The 14,077-nt window shown below is 36.0% G+C and overlaps 1 protein-coding gene across 3 annotated transcripts; it reads left to right on the top strand.

The window, feature by feature from the left end:
- Positions 1-4,686: 4,686 nt before the first annotated feature.
- LOC107862117 lies at positions 4,687-13,538 on the top strand. 3 transcript variants are annotated; one of them, XR_007053952.1, is made up of 8 exons: positions 4,687-4,976; positions 6,495-7,017; positions 7,191-7,311; positions 8,084-8,128; positions 8,277-8,442; positions 9,885-10,252; positions 11,097-11,535; positions 13,091-13,538. XR_007053952.1 is itself a non-coding variant. In XM_016707571.2 (7 exons), exons 1-7 carry the CDS (start codon positions 4,854-4,856, stop codon positions 11,413-11,415), a joined length of 1,692 nt encoding a protein of 563 aa, XP_016563057.2. In that variant the 5' UTR covers positions 4,687-4,853; the 3' UTR covers positions 11,416-11,581. The 3 variants fall into 3 exon arrangements, 1 of the variants encoding a protein (XP_016563057.2); XR_007053951.1 differs by having other exon boundaries at positions 7,164-7,311; positions 13,091-13,537; XM_016707571.2 differs by lacking the exon at positions 13,091-13,538 and having other exon boundaries at positions 7,164-7,311; positions 11,097-11,581.
- The last annotated feature ends 539 nt before the right edge of the window (positions 13,539-14,077 follow it).

Genomic DNA, 14,077 nt, shown 5'->3' with positions numbered 1-14,077 from the left:
CCCGACCTTAGTTAAACTCTGTGTATTATCTAGAGGCTTTGTAGACCTAATGTACAGTCAAGGTGGTGTTTTGTTAATAGACGTGATGGCTCCAACGGCCAAGTATTGTATATACATATATATGCGTGCTCGAGCTTATACAGGTGATTATTTCCTTTTATATGCGACATGATGTTGTCCGAATTTTGGGTTGTCATAGAGGTATGCATGGGAAGTATAAAATTATGAGCTGGTTCTCCCGGGCCTCCTCGATTACGGGTGCCAGTCTGCCCCAATAGGATTTGAGGCGTGACACTTGGAGTGTGCATATTGGATGGATTTAGAGTGTTGGGACTTGTTCTCTACACTTCAAAGCTTGTTCCGTTGGTTGGGCAGCCACTTGAGCTCGAGTCTTTACATATTGGTCCACAATCACAATCGTACTTATATCATCCTCCCCTTATTGAAAAAGGATTCGACCTCGGATCCGAACCTTGCAAAACAATAGGAAGGACAAACAAATACAAGTTCCTCAAGGTATGAGGGTTAGGATTAGTGAAATCAATCATAGCATCTTGCCAGGGTGGCTCAAACTTCACATACACCCAAACATCCCTCTTACTCGAATACCCTCCCAAGAAAGAGTCAACTAGTCTATCCACATAAGTGTGACAAAAAACAAAGAACAAGAGTTGCTCATCAAGTGGAAAACATAGACTCTTCTTGGAACAACAAATAGGCTTGAAAGTCGAGATAGAAAGGCCATAAATTCCATGCACATTCAAGTCATTCCAAAGGATATCCTCATCACCATACTTTAAATAATCACCTGGATCAAATGGGTGGAGTGTCCATGGACACGGTTTTAGGATGCATTTCCTTTTCCCTATACTGTTACTAGTACAATCATAAATCCCCTTTATACTAGCATGGTCTACAACAAAAATAACTAGAGGGTCATCCATAGTCAATCGGCCAACATGTTCAACATCATCATTTTCACACACAAGCTGGTCTTCATGACTTCCATAAGATAATGTATTATCACTTGCCACGATGGCCTCAACACTAGATGGATCAACTAGTGTATCCACAATCTCAAGTTGTACATTATCATCACTAAATGGAGGCACATTCGGCTTACCTAAAGACAAACTACCATTCACACTTAGTTGGCTACTAGCCTCATTCACTAGAGTGCAAGAGTCAGTTTGATTACCTTGTAGCTCATGTGCAGCATGTCCACTCACAGGAACTTGATTAGAAAGACTTGGATTCTCTATCAAGTTATCCAACTCCTTGCAAAGAGAGCTTTCCGTCCCTTCTATTCTTCCGTCCACTCGGTTATTATTTTTTCCATTCCCTCCATTCGGCTACTAAGGTCATGTTTCATACCCATTATGACAGCCATCAAATCGTTCATGATCACTTTTTCTAATTCCATAGTTCCTAACAAAAGAAATTCTAAAACAAAAACACAAAAAACAACAAACTAGTTAATGTTAGAAAAGAAAACCTCCTCACAAGCTCTCACACTTTGAAATGCCTCTCAATTGGCCTCACAAGTGTTGGTAACTCGTTCATACTCCAAGGAGATTACTTGGTACCAATTGGGGCTTGAGGTCAGAATAGATTCTCTTTTGAAACAATTCAAAGAAAATACGTACGGACTTGAACCAAGAAACTGCAACGAATTTCAAAAAAATAAAAGCACACAAAGAAACATAGACACGAATAAACGGACCCAAAAACTAATTTACGACCTAGTAGATAATTACTAGTTTGCTAATTAGCAATAGAATCAACAAAATGCAACTAAGAAACAAAGATTAGAAACTAAAAAATAAAAAATTTGAGCCTAAATTTGTCGTGTGAACAATAAAACGTGACGTGGCAGCCACATATTGGTTGCGGTCTTAACAAATTTTGTTTTCCAAAATTGAAAGTCTTGAGCAATTTGTGATTTGAAATTGGTGGGAATTAATTTAGGAGGGAAACAAGTCTTGAAATCCTATTGTCAAATTCAAAAGTGGAAGACTTGACTTTTGTGTACCATCCCCCTTTAAACAAGGAAAGTTATTAGGAAGTGATTGACTAGTTGATGGGTGATGGTAAGTCTTTCAAGGCTAAAAAACTTTCACCTTTTTCTCTTCAACTTTATAGATCTAGTATTCACTTTATTTTAACAAGTCTTGAAAGGGATGAAGAACATCAAGAACAACTTCAACGATCACCAAGAACACAACAATCCCAACAACCAATTCCAACAACAACAAGGCCAACAAATCACGGTCAAGTCCACCAAGATGACAACACAATCGGCTAAGGCTTTAAGTTCACAACAACACTTCAACAAATGCAAGCTCAAATTTAGATTTTGACTCAAGAGTGTTATGATGAAGAAAACTAACACTTGAAACACCAAGACAAACAAAATGACTTTTAGATCTAATGTTCAAGTCTCGGCGAAACACAACAAGAACACAATAACTTTCGGCCAAGATCCAAACTCAAGAACACTACTTTTTTTTTTTTTGTATTTTCAAACAATCTAGCCCAAGATTGATCTTGTGGGAACAAAATCAAGCCATGCTCTGATACCAAATGATACAAGATCGACAAAAGAAACACAAAACAAACACCAAAACAATCCACGAGTTGGAAAAATCGAGGACCCCTTTGGTGACCACTCTCGGATTCACTACAATAACAACGAAAACACAATAACAACAAGATATTAAGGTGTCCAACACCTTTAAAATCAACAAGCCAACAAACTAGATTAACAACACAAGAATAAGAAGAACACAAAGTCTCGGTTTTAGGGCACCAAACCCGAGAATGAACAACAACAACAATGTAATAGATAGATAAATAGGTAACTTGCCATACAAATGTACAAACACTATGAACCTAATATATTAAACACAAAGACCCAAGAATTCATACAAGTAACACCAAACTCTACGGTGACCTCAAGGGAATATGATTCCCAAGCAACCAATGTTTCAAAACTAGCACCAACACAAGTGATATCCACACTTGTTTACAAGGAATCCACCTTGCAAGACTCTCTCTCTAGAGCTCTCGCAGCATATTTCACTTCTAAAAATCGTATTTTGACAGTGCTTCTAACTCTCTGAGTAAATCAAGCTATTCCTGTGCTATCCCTTGTTGTTCTCGAGGCGGAGGACGCTAGGAATTAGGATAGCCAAAAGTGATTTCGGTTCAATAACGCAAGGACAAGGTGCTCCCAACTTTTTTAGGTCAAACAAGGGGTAGAAAGAAATGTTCCAAGACAAATTTAATTATTGTTTCAATTTATTTGACTAGTTCATTATATTGGACTTCAAATGATGTCTAGTTTAGTGGAACGTGTTAAATGACGTGAAAAGTTAAGAAATAAAAAATCTCAATATAATTATGTCACGTGTCAAAATGATATAAGCATGTCGAGTAAAACCAAAAGCTAATTAAAATGAAAATGTGTCACGTGTACGCATGACTTACTTAAAGTCTTAAACCAATTAAAATTGTTATTTCAGTTCAATTTGATCGGTTGAAAATAGTTTGTTCTCATTACAATTTTTCCTCTTTTATATCTATACAATACATATTATTCTTAGGTTCGGAGTGGTCATTATTAGAAAACACTTTTACCCACATTGTGTGGGATTTTTCTATGCGAATTTGGATTTAATCGGGCTCTAATATGATTACTGAATACTAAATGAGAAACCAAAAAAAAAAAAATTATTATAAAATACATATTCTCACGAGACTAGAATTTCAACAAAAAATTATATGAGCAAATTTAATTTCGTGCAAACTCTATAAATTCAAAATCAATCTTAGATATCTCTTGCATTTATCAAAACAATTTTTACCATCCTACACTTTATAAAAGTTGAATGTCAAATCAATCATATGACATGTCATTTGTATAATTTTTTATTACTTAACTGTAATTAACTAGGCGTTTAGAAACATTTTTGTGGTGAGTCTTGAGAATGATTTGTGGGGGGCAAGAATATCGCGAACTGTAAGCCTTATAAGTCTGGAGCATGCTTTAGGCGATGAACGAACTTTATTTTGGGGCATAACCAAAAAATATTTCCTAATTAAAATTAAAGTTTATTAAACAAATCCTTAAATCAATAACCAAACCCACAAAACTCAATATGTTATTAAGCTTTAAAGAGTTTAAAAATCAAAATATTTTTATCTAGTCCTATTTTTTATTCTTTTTTCTCATCTTTCACCGACAGAAAGAAGAAAAAATAAATGATGCGTAAACTAAAAGCAAAAAGCGCATTATCCTTAATCACTACTCTGATTTAACGGTTTTGACTGTAGATTTCATTTTAATTTTTTTTTTAGGGATTTATAAATTCTATCATCATTTTGTGAAAGTTTGATTAATTTCTTTAGATGAGTAGTTTTGATTATTTTTTTCATCAATTATTAATTTTAATTACGGTTTAAGATGAAATAAAGGAATATTTTCATTTGTTTTATAATATTCTTAAAATTTCTATTTTTTTTAATGTAATTGTATCTTTTATCATTATTTATTCTTATCTTATATTACCTAAATTTTGTATAAATCTCATAATTAAAGATCCACACGTTTACCCCGCCGTTCGGTACAAGAAATTTTAAAAATAGTTTTGAAATAAAATATTACTCCTATTTCATTATTTGTACTTAAAAAACGATTCTACACATCCTATTAGTCAGTGGCCCAGATGAGATGGCCCGTACCCGAGTCCCCACCATTGTAGAAGAGGCGGGTACCTTTGAAACTTTTGAAATTGGTGCAACAGCAAAAACACTGTGCGATACGACTTAATTTTCTCGAGATAGAAGCAAAAATGTGGGAAGAAGAAGCGAATGGTATAAGAAAGGAGGAAGAAGAAGCGCTGTTGGACCTCATTGACCAACAAACTAAGAATGTCCAAAAGCTTGCAAAAGCAATCGCTTATTATACTTCTAAGGTTTTTTTTTTCTCTTTCGGACCCTAATTGTCATTAATAATGCTGAAAGTTCAATGCTTTAAAGTTTTTAACTTGGGGAGAGAGGACTGCTTTGTCCTCTTTTTTTTTTTTTTTTGTGTGTGTGTGTGATTTTCCCTCACTTTTGTTTTCCTGAACAATGAACTTTACTGTTTTGCGTATGGTTATATTTAAGTAAAGCTAGGAATTTAATTTATGGGGTGACATATTAAATGAATTTATTTAACACAAGTACAGGTTTTAAGCCAAAGTTATTGGGTTCATAATCCGAGGGGTTTCGGGTTGGTTACAACAACAATAATATACCTAGTAAAATTTCACAAGTGAGGTCGGAGGAGGGTAAGGTGTATGCAGACATACCACTACCTCGGAGAGGTAGAGAGGCGGTTTCGGGTTGGTTATGGTATAAGATATTGATCATTAACTGCATTAAAAATATTGATTAAATATGAAAAAATAAAATCTTTTCTGGGGTTTCAATCTCCAAAATCAATGCTTCATCCTATAAGCATTCACTTTTTTTTAATGAAGTTTTTTGGAAAATGAACTTGAAGGTCTATATGTTATCGGAGCCTTTCAGTTTTGTGTGCAGTGTGGTGTGTGCATTATATACCATTCTTGGTAAGTTCTTGATTAAAAGATGTCTTTGGTACGAAGAAAAATGTTTTCTTGGAAAATAAGTGGGTTTATTGCTTATATTCTTGTGTTTGTATGTAAGCAAAAAATATTATCCTAAAACCATTTATATGTAATCTAGACAATTACTATGCGAGGTAGGGTTACGGGGATGGTTATGAAGGTGAGGTGGGGGTTGCGGGAATGTGGCTACCGGGGTGAGGGTGAAGATGAGGTGTGTTGCAAGGTGGGAGGACACAATCAATACGGAATGCCACATGTGGAGCTTGTTTTCACTACTTCCTAAGTGTTTTTCTAGGAAAACAATTTGTTTATGTTCGTAATGCTTATGCAGAGGCTTTATACATGCATGTCGATTGTGTGGCTTGTTCTTTCTTTTAATTTCTTGACATTTGCAGGATCTATATGCTAAGAATACTTCATATATTTCTGACTGCTTGGTAAATGGTGGATACTTGATTGTCCAATTTTTGACTAAGTGGTTTCAAATTTTGCCTGTGACTACAAATCCAGCTATGAATTAAAATTAGTGTAGTTTAACAGAATTCTTTTGTGATGGAGATTATATTTCAATTAAATTCCATAGGATTATTATGTATATAATAGCTTTCAATGCATCTCTGGAATTGCACTGTAATAATTTTACTCATGAGGGGTTATCTGCTGAATGTTGGTTATTACCTGGCAGATGATACTACAACAACAACAACAACAACATTCCCAGTGTATTCCCACAACCTGGCAGATGATTCATATCTAATTAACATGTTATTGGAATAGTGTTTGTTTGTTTCGGGGTCTTCTCTTACTTTAGGACCATAACTAGTATTTCAAACTTACCTGCTTCATTGGAATGAGTTACAGTTTGAGCAAAAAGAGAAGAACTTAGAGGAGTTACAACAGGAACTTGCTCGCCTCCGGGGTCGGGTCAATGTGGCAACATCCACAAGGTATCATGTGAATGACTTCAATCCAGTGAAAGTTGAAAGACGATCCATGAGTCCTATTCAGATAAGTGATGATTCTTCTGCAAGCCTCTCTGAGTGTGAACCCCAACCTGACAAAGACAACATCTTGCCACTTAAGAAATCTTCAACACTTGATAAAAAAATGCCAAGTCTTTTTCAGAAAAACAATGATAATTCCGGAAAGCTGTCCCGAGCAAAACCACTACTTATCATTCCTGATGTCAAACCAATGGTCTCCCTACCTTTAAAGACGGTAGAATCTAGTCCCATCCCATGTTGTTCTGATTCTTGTGCTGGAATGTCAGTTTTTTCTTTTCGTAACACTCGTATTGTAAGGTCAAAAGCAGATATTAGCGCAAAAACCCCTCCTGACATCGGAGCTGTTGAGATTCAATGCAAAGGAACAAAGCGGAAGTCTGGTAATTCTTTATTTGCTACATCTGATCTATTGATACTAGATGTGCTAACATGCACTCTGACATATATACAAATGTTTTTTTCATATGAATATTACCATCTAACGAGCTTGTTTTTCTTCTTCGCTTTGTGAATATAAAACAAAAAGAGCATAAAGAGCTGATTCCATTGATAGGTAGATCCTCGTCAGCGAACACGCTAAATTGCCAGACATGCAGTGTCATGCATAGTCAACACAAGCGAAAGATGAGAACTATTGTCTTGTGTCCTACAGATGATCAACTTTTTGCAAGCAGGTAGATTGGAAGTTTATCCACTCTTTGTAGATGACAGTTGTGATTGTCGATTCATTTCCTTCATTGCTTCTTGATCTTAAATGAATTATAGATGTACTAACTGTAGAACAGGGCTCCCCCACCCCCAACACACACACACACACACATACATATATATATACATATATATATATATATATTTGGAGTTGGTGGAGCAATGTGTAACAGTTTCCAGCAATAACATTTTAAGAAAACAAGATTTCATCACATACGTTACGGCTTTAATCTAATTAAGAGATCCTACACTCACATCACATGATTATATCTTGTGGAATCTGAAGGTTTTCGTACCTGAACAATTAAATCAAGTTCTTAAATTGCAGACTGCAATCAGTCATTTTAGATGATATTGGGTTTAATTTGCCTTGATATAATTCTGTTTCCTATTTTCCGTGATAGAATGCTGCACTGTACTTGCTTTCTCTTGAGAACAGCCTGTTACTCATGTTTCTCGGTCTTTCGCATACAATTTTCAACCTTCAGCATCGAATGGAACCATCTGGTTTTGAATATATTGTTTTTTTTTTTGGGTTTCCCATCCGGTGTCCGGTACCCGCATTGGAGCCCGACTAATCCGGATTCGTGCTGGGTAGGGCCCCATTCGGAGGGTAGCGTTCCCAAGAGAGTTTTCACCATGCCCAGGGTCGAACCCTCGGCCTCTGGTTAAGGGTGGAGGTTTTGAATATATTGTTATTTGTTTAGAAATGCTCACTCAGAATTTCTTAACATGCAGTTCACTGGATGGGGTTGTCAACTTGTGGCAGGTGCAGGATAGGGGGTATGCCAACTTTTTAACATCCAACTACTAGAGCTGCATTTGTATCTATTTCCCCACTTAATAAGCAATAGCTTTAAAAATGTAAATTCATCTTCCCTTTGCATCATTAAATGCTTCTGTTTTGATGCTGTGTCACGTTGGTAATCAGGTCATCTGCCAATCTTCTCAGTAGCATTGATTGCTTTACACGTAAGTGTAGAAGATGGCCAGAAGACGTAGCCTGGCATCCAGAAGGTGGCAGTCTTTTTTCTGTGTACAGTGCTGATGATGGGGATTCACAAATTTCAATAATGAATCTTAACAAGGGAAAAGAGGTATTTCTAGGAAATTTTGTTGATGGCAGTGTATGGTAAATATCATTTGACTGTAAAATATGCATGATTGAAAAAGAATTTGTGCATGGACATGACATGATGATAAATCCTGTTTCACTTCCAATCTTAATGTATATGTAAAGGGTGGTGTATGGGAATGTATGGTCTAACAGATGAAGGGACAAACAAGACTCAAAACAAAAATTTTGTGAGCGAGACCTTGTAGCAAAATCAACTCTTCTAATTCCTTGAATTAGGATTCTTAAGCTGGTTATCAAGGATTCCCTTGGGAAGTACTTGACCAGCAAATGTTGAGGTTTTGGTTGTCGCAAAAAGTAAGACGCATGGAGAAGGGTTTTTTTAATTTAATGGAAAAGACTTTGTTAGTAGTGTATTTGGTAAAAGTGCCATATCAAATGTTTCAAGATCAATATCTTTTTGACTTTTAAGAGCACCATTTATGGTTTATACTTTTCTCCCTCATTATTGTAATTTCTTTATAGAGAGACACCAGCAGACAGAGAGAAATGGGGGGGGGGGGGGGGAGCATTGTTTGTTGCGTCACATATGATGTTCGTGAGTGTGTCAATGTAAGCATGGATGTGCTTTTGTTCACTCTGTTTCTAATTTCCAAGGTTATGTGACCTGATGCTAATTGGGGCTAGTTTTTTCTCTGATTGATGATCGCTCATTCATTTGTGCCCTTAATTTTTGATGAGTTAAATAATTTTATTAACATTTGGTGGAGCCCTAGATACATATACCAAAAGACGAGAACCTACACCAAAATATGGTTCTCAATAAAAGAGGTTCAATCCTCTATGCAAATTGGGACCTCACAAGTACACCTAAAGAAAATTAGGTACAAAACACTATTCTTTAATTTTGCGAAATCAAGTTCCTCCCCTTCAAAAGCCCTCCTATTCCTCTCTTTCAAATGACCCACATGATTGCTAAGGGGGCAACACTCCATGCGCTCAGGCTTTCCTTCCCCTTTTTATGAATTCAACTCTGCTCTCGGGGATCTCTGTCTTCCTCTCTTGCATGATTTTGCTTCGAAAAACAAAAAGGTTCAAAAATATAGAGGCAGCAGCATGTTTGATTCTTAGACTAGTTAAAAAGTAAACATCCAAGAGGGGTGTAGTATGTCCTCTGTCAACCAGTACATAGGAAAACTCTGAGATCTCTTCCCTCTACTGAAGATAAAAAAACCATGGAGACCTATCAGCTAAGCCTGATTTTTATAAGCGGCTCCTCCAGCCTAAACTCTATGAACTACAGGTGCATTGTTTTTCTTGTCTTTGTCATTATCATAATTAACATAGTCTCAAGCCTTACACTTGGTTATGTCGCATTTGATTGTATCTCTTGCATACTCTATTGTGTTTAAGTGCTCTTGGATTTTTAATCTCCTCTGCTCTCTTATCCTGGTGTATTAACAGAATATGCGAGTGTATTTCTTGGAGGAGAAGCCCCATGTCAAAGGAATCATTAACAACATAATGTTCATGCCATGGGAGGAGGGCTGTTTTGTTACTGGTGGTAGTGATCATGCAGTTGTCTTGTGGACTGATAAAGATGGAGAACAGTCATGGAAGCCTAAAGAGTTGCATAGAGGGCATTCTTCTGCTGTAATGGGAGTTGCTGGTTTGCAGCATAAAAAAGTTGTGATGTCTGCAGGTGCCGATAAGCGTATACTTGGATTTGATTTACTAGCTCAGAGAATAGGTTACAAGCATCATGAAGAAAGTAAATGCATGAGTGTTCTGCCTAATCCACACGACTTGAATCTATTTATGGTTCAGACGGGGTAAGTTACCATTATGGTCATTCTATGATCATTATGTGCATATTTCTTTATTTCCATTATGTACATATTTTATTATGTAGATATTTCTGTAACATAGTAATGGATTTTCTTGCTATTCCCATTTCCTTGTCTTCCAAAGCACCCAATCTGTCGTATTTTTGAGGTCATCTTTTCTATGTTACTTTTCTTTTGTTCAAAATGTGGTATGTGCACTGTCAGATATGATGGGAAATTGCACAACTTGTAACTTCATTCTATGGCACTAGCTCATTGCAAGGTTACCATACATTTTTTGTGTGAACGATTTTATAACAAAAGATGATGACCTAGACCTAAAATCACCTGCGAGGATGTTGTCTGGAAAGACCTACAGTCTCCCAGACTCCACACACTTCACTAAGGATTTAAATGATGGAAATGAAAGATCTTTATCGGTGATACCAACTAGTTGGGATTAATGTTTAGTTTTATTGGTACACTTAAATTTGTTCTGGCGTTTGGCAAGAATCTTTAGTTTGTTCAAATATTGTATGCTACTAGAAGATGTAAAGAACCTCTCATATTGAAAATTAGACAGCTCCTAATTTCTCTTTAAATATTATGCCATAAATGAATGGGTACAAAATGAGTGAAATGGATATTGAGGATTCACATAGTAAACCTCAAATAGTTTGGGATGGAGGCTTACTTGTCGTAGTGTAGAGCCTGTTTTATTTTTTGAACAATTTTCTCATTATGTCACAAATCTGATTTGAATTATTATCTTAAAAGCATACATGATTTAATCAGGAAAATGTTAAATAGGCTGATTTTATTTCATTTTGCCTTTTCTAATCCACTGCAGGACCTTAGAGAAGCAGCTTCGCTTGTTTGATTTTAGGTCGAGGCAAGCAGAGATTCATTCTTTTGGGTGGAAACAAGAAAGCAGCGACTCACACTCGGCTCTTATAACTCAGGCTTGGTCACCTGATGGTTTGTACATTTCATCTGGCTCAGTTGATCCTGTCATTCACATATTTGATATACGGTACAATTCTCATAATCCTTGCCAGTCCATTAGAGCTCATCAGAGGCGAGTCTTCAAAGCTGTTTGGCACCATACTCTCCCAGTCCTCATTTCTATATCTTCTGATTTGAACATTGGATTTCATAAAATTGTTTGAGGTGCATAAAGAGGTGTTTTGCCTTTCCTTTTGTTCCCATTCATTTCAGAAGTTGTCGCTAGGAAGAAATATTGAGGTTCTAGGCCAAAGAAGTTCACCACGTGGGCTCTGATACAACAGGTGATTCGAAAAGAAATGTTAAGCAGTGTCATCTTTTCCTGTGCCTTATTCTGCATTCAGGCTGTTAAATGTGCTTTGTGTTTTGAGTAAATGCAGAAGCTGTTGAAAAAGGTGTCTGTAGCATTCAGAAACATTTTACCTCTTTGTTTAGCTCATAGGTCCGTCACCAAGTCAATTTTGTGAACCGACTTATAAATCCAGTAGAAATCAGACACTAAATAGAGTTGTTATTACCCGTCTAGTCTAGGCTTCGTGGGTTGAGTTACCTGATACCTATGATAGGAGTACTTGATGAATTAATCGAGATGAGTGCATGTTGTCCGGGACACAACCTTCATCCAAAAGTGTGAATTATTCTAGAGAAAATTAGGATGCCATTCGTTTTATTAGGTCAGATCCACATCTTATCCAACTGTATCTGCTCCACCACATGACCAGTAGCCCCCATCTCTAGTGGTTCACCTGTTGGTCTTCTTGATCGTTGACCATTAACTACTAGACTTTGATAGACCAACTCAGAGCTTTTAGTTGTGTGGATCAATCTCACATTTAACCTAATATCATTTATGTGAAGAAGTAATTAAAACAACATACCTCAAGAGTGAGGTTTGGAGAGGATAGGATGTATCAGACCGTACCCCTACCTTTGTAGGGGCAGGGGGTTGTTCCCGATAGACGCTCTACTAGTATTTTGGTGCACAAATGAGATGGAATTTGATTCAATCAAGTGGAAATAATTTTTTTCGTCCGACGTATATATGAAATTAATCGAGACATAAAGTGTGTTTGCACATAAATTTTATGACTTATTATAATTAATTAATTAATATATGTTTTTGTCTCATTAAATTATTTAACTATGATAAGTAGGACAAAATTTGGTTAAATATTGAGTGTTGTGGCGTGTGCAAAGTACTTTCAATTTGCACTCGATGAATGAATTTCCATGGAGAGGTCTACACCCAACAATCATGGTCTAAAAAGTTAGCCAGACGTATAGATCACTTCATTAATTGGAGGCATAGCCTTTTTGGTTGCTTTCATTTAAAGAAAGACTACTTTGATGGAGGATGATTGTGTTAGTCTTTTTGTTTATTAATGACCTATGCATGTAAATTTGGTAGTAATTCATGCGTGGGGTACATGCCCAACAACTCAATTTGTCTGGTGAGCTACTCGTAAAAAGAAGGGGTACATCTTTCAACATTGATAAAGACTTTTTTCTTTATGAAGAGACTAATAGTATTTGAACATTCGAGAGATCTTCACATAGCAGGGTAAAATAAAAGTTAGTAGGCACCACAATCGACCATCCATTTCTTTATAGACATTCAAGCCAAAGTTAAAGGTTAGATATATAATGCACGTAAGTCAAATCAAGAAAAAGACCTTTGCATTTTTCATTCGTAACAATCTTAATGATTAGTAATTTGGAGTAGGAAATCAATTTTGAAAGAATCCGCCTTCTTCATCTTAACTAATATTCCGTTTACTTTTAGAATTTGAAACTCTTAATTGAGCTGATTTCTTTTTTTATTTTTGGTTTTTCATCCAGTGTTTGGTATCCGCATTGGAGTCCGATTAATCCTGTTCGCGTCAGGTAGGGTCCCATTTGGGAATAGTGCTCCCTACCAAGGATTTTTTCATACTCAAGGATCGAACCCGAGACCTTTGGTTAAGAAAGAAGCAGCCCCATCCACTGCACCACATCCTTTGGTGATTAATCGAGCTGATTTCAAGATATGAAAGTAGGGTGGCACACTCTTTAAACTTTCGTAGGTTATTCCTTTTTAGACTTTGGTTATTAAACATCATTGACTCAAACTAAATTATAGAGAAAGTTAATATGGAGACAGAGAAGTCATCCAATTTCTATAATTACATGCAACAAAGTGGAGCAGATTAAAAAGTGATGCTTCCCAAAAGCTCCACAATGCTTACATGTCAATCCACATGGTTTTTAATTTTTAAACTAATACAATAATTAATCAGCATGTAGGGTCCGTTAACGCTGGACATTTTTCATTTATGCATGTAAATATCATACTCATTATGAATTATTACATTTTAAAAAATATGATAATAAAGAAAGACATGACATGTGAGTGAAATTTCACCTAGTTTTATGATTTGGCCACCTTTATTATTTTGTAGAAACATAGTATAAAATGGCCAACAGGATACCTAACCCGTAAACTACGTTCGTCTTTCCAATCAGAAGCTTCTGCTTAATTTTCCTTTAAAGTAGTTATACATTTCATAATAATATCTAAGAAATCGAAGAGAATACTGCAGGATTGAAATGATCGAAAAATTGCATTAAGACAACGATCACCACGCCATCTAAACATGCTCTATACTTTGACAAAACTGTTGGGTTCAAAATCGAGAGGTGTCATGTGGAAGCTTAAAGTTTGCAATTCAGATGACAAATAAAAGTATGCTAAAACATAATATTATTGATATGATTTGGTCAATTGATCTACACATGAAAACTAATATTAAATAAAACACAAAAACTGTTGGGAGAAAATCTCTCACT

The sequence above is a fragment of the Capsicum annuum genome, chromosome 3 (assembly GCF_002878395.1).
Source record: "Capsicum annuum cultivar UCD-10X-F1 chromosome 3, UCD10Xv1.1, whole genome shotgun sequence".
NCBI classification, from domain to species: Eukaryota; Viridiplantae; Streptophyta; class Magnoliopsida; order Solanales; family Solanaceae; genus Capsicum; species Capsicum annuum.
The sequence above is the reverse complement of the archived record's forward strand: the minus strand, read 5'-3'. Positions and strand labels throughout refer to the sequence as shown.

What these genes read in the sequence shown, in the direction of transcription:
- LOC107862117 (XM_016707571.2), top strand. Translation starts at nt 4,854, where the DNA reads ATGTGGGAAGAAGAAGCGAATGGTATAAGAAAGGAGGAAGAAGAAGCG. An exon ending in TCGCTTATTATACTTCTAAG is followed by an intron (nt 4,977 to 6,494) that starts GTTTTTTTTTTC and finishes AATGAGTTACAG; the next exon opens with TTTGAGCAAAAAGAGAAGAA. An exon ending in TGGCAGGTGCAGGATAGGGG is followed by an intron (nt 8,129 to 8,276) that starts GTATGCCAACTT and finishes GTTGGTAATCAG; the next exon opens with GTCATCTGCCAATCTTCTCA.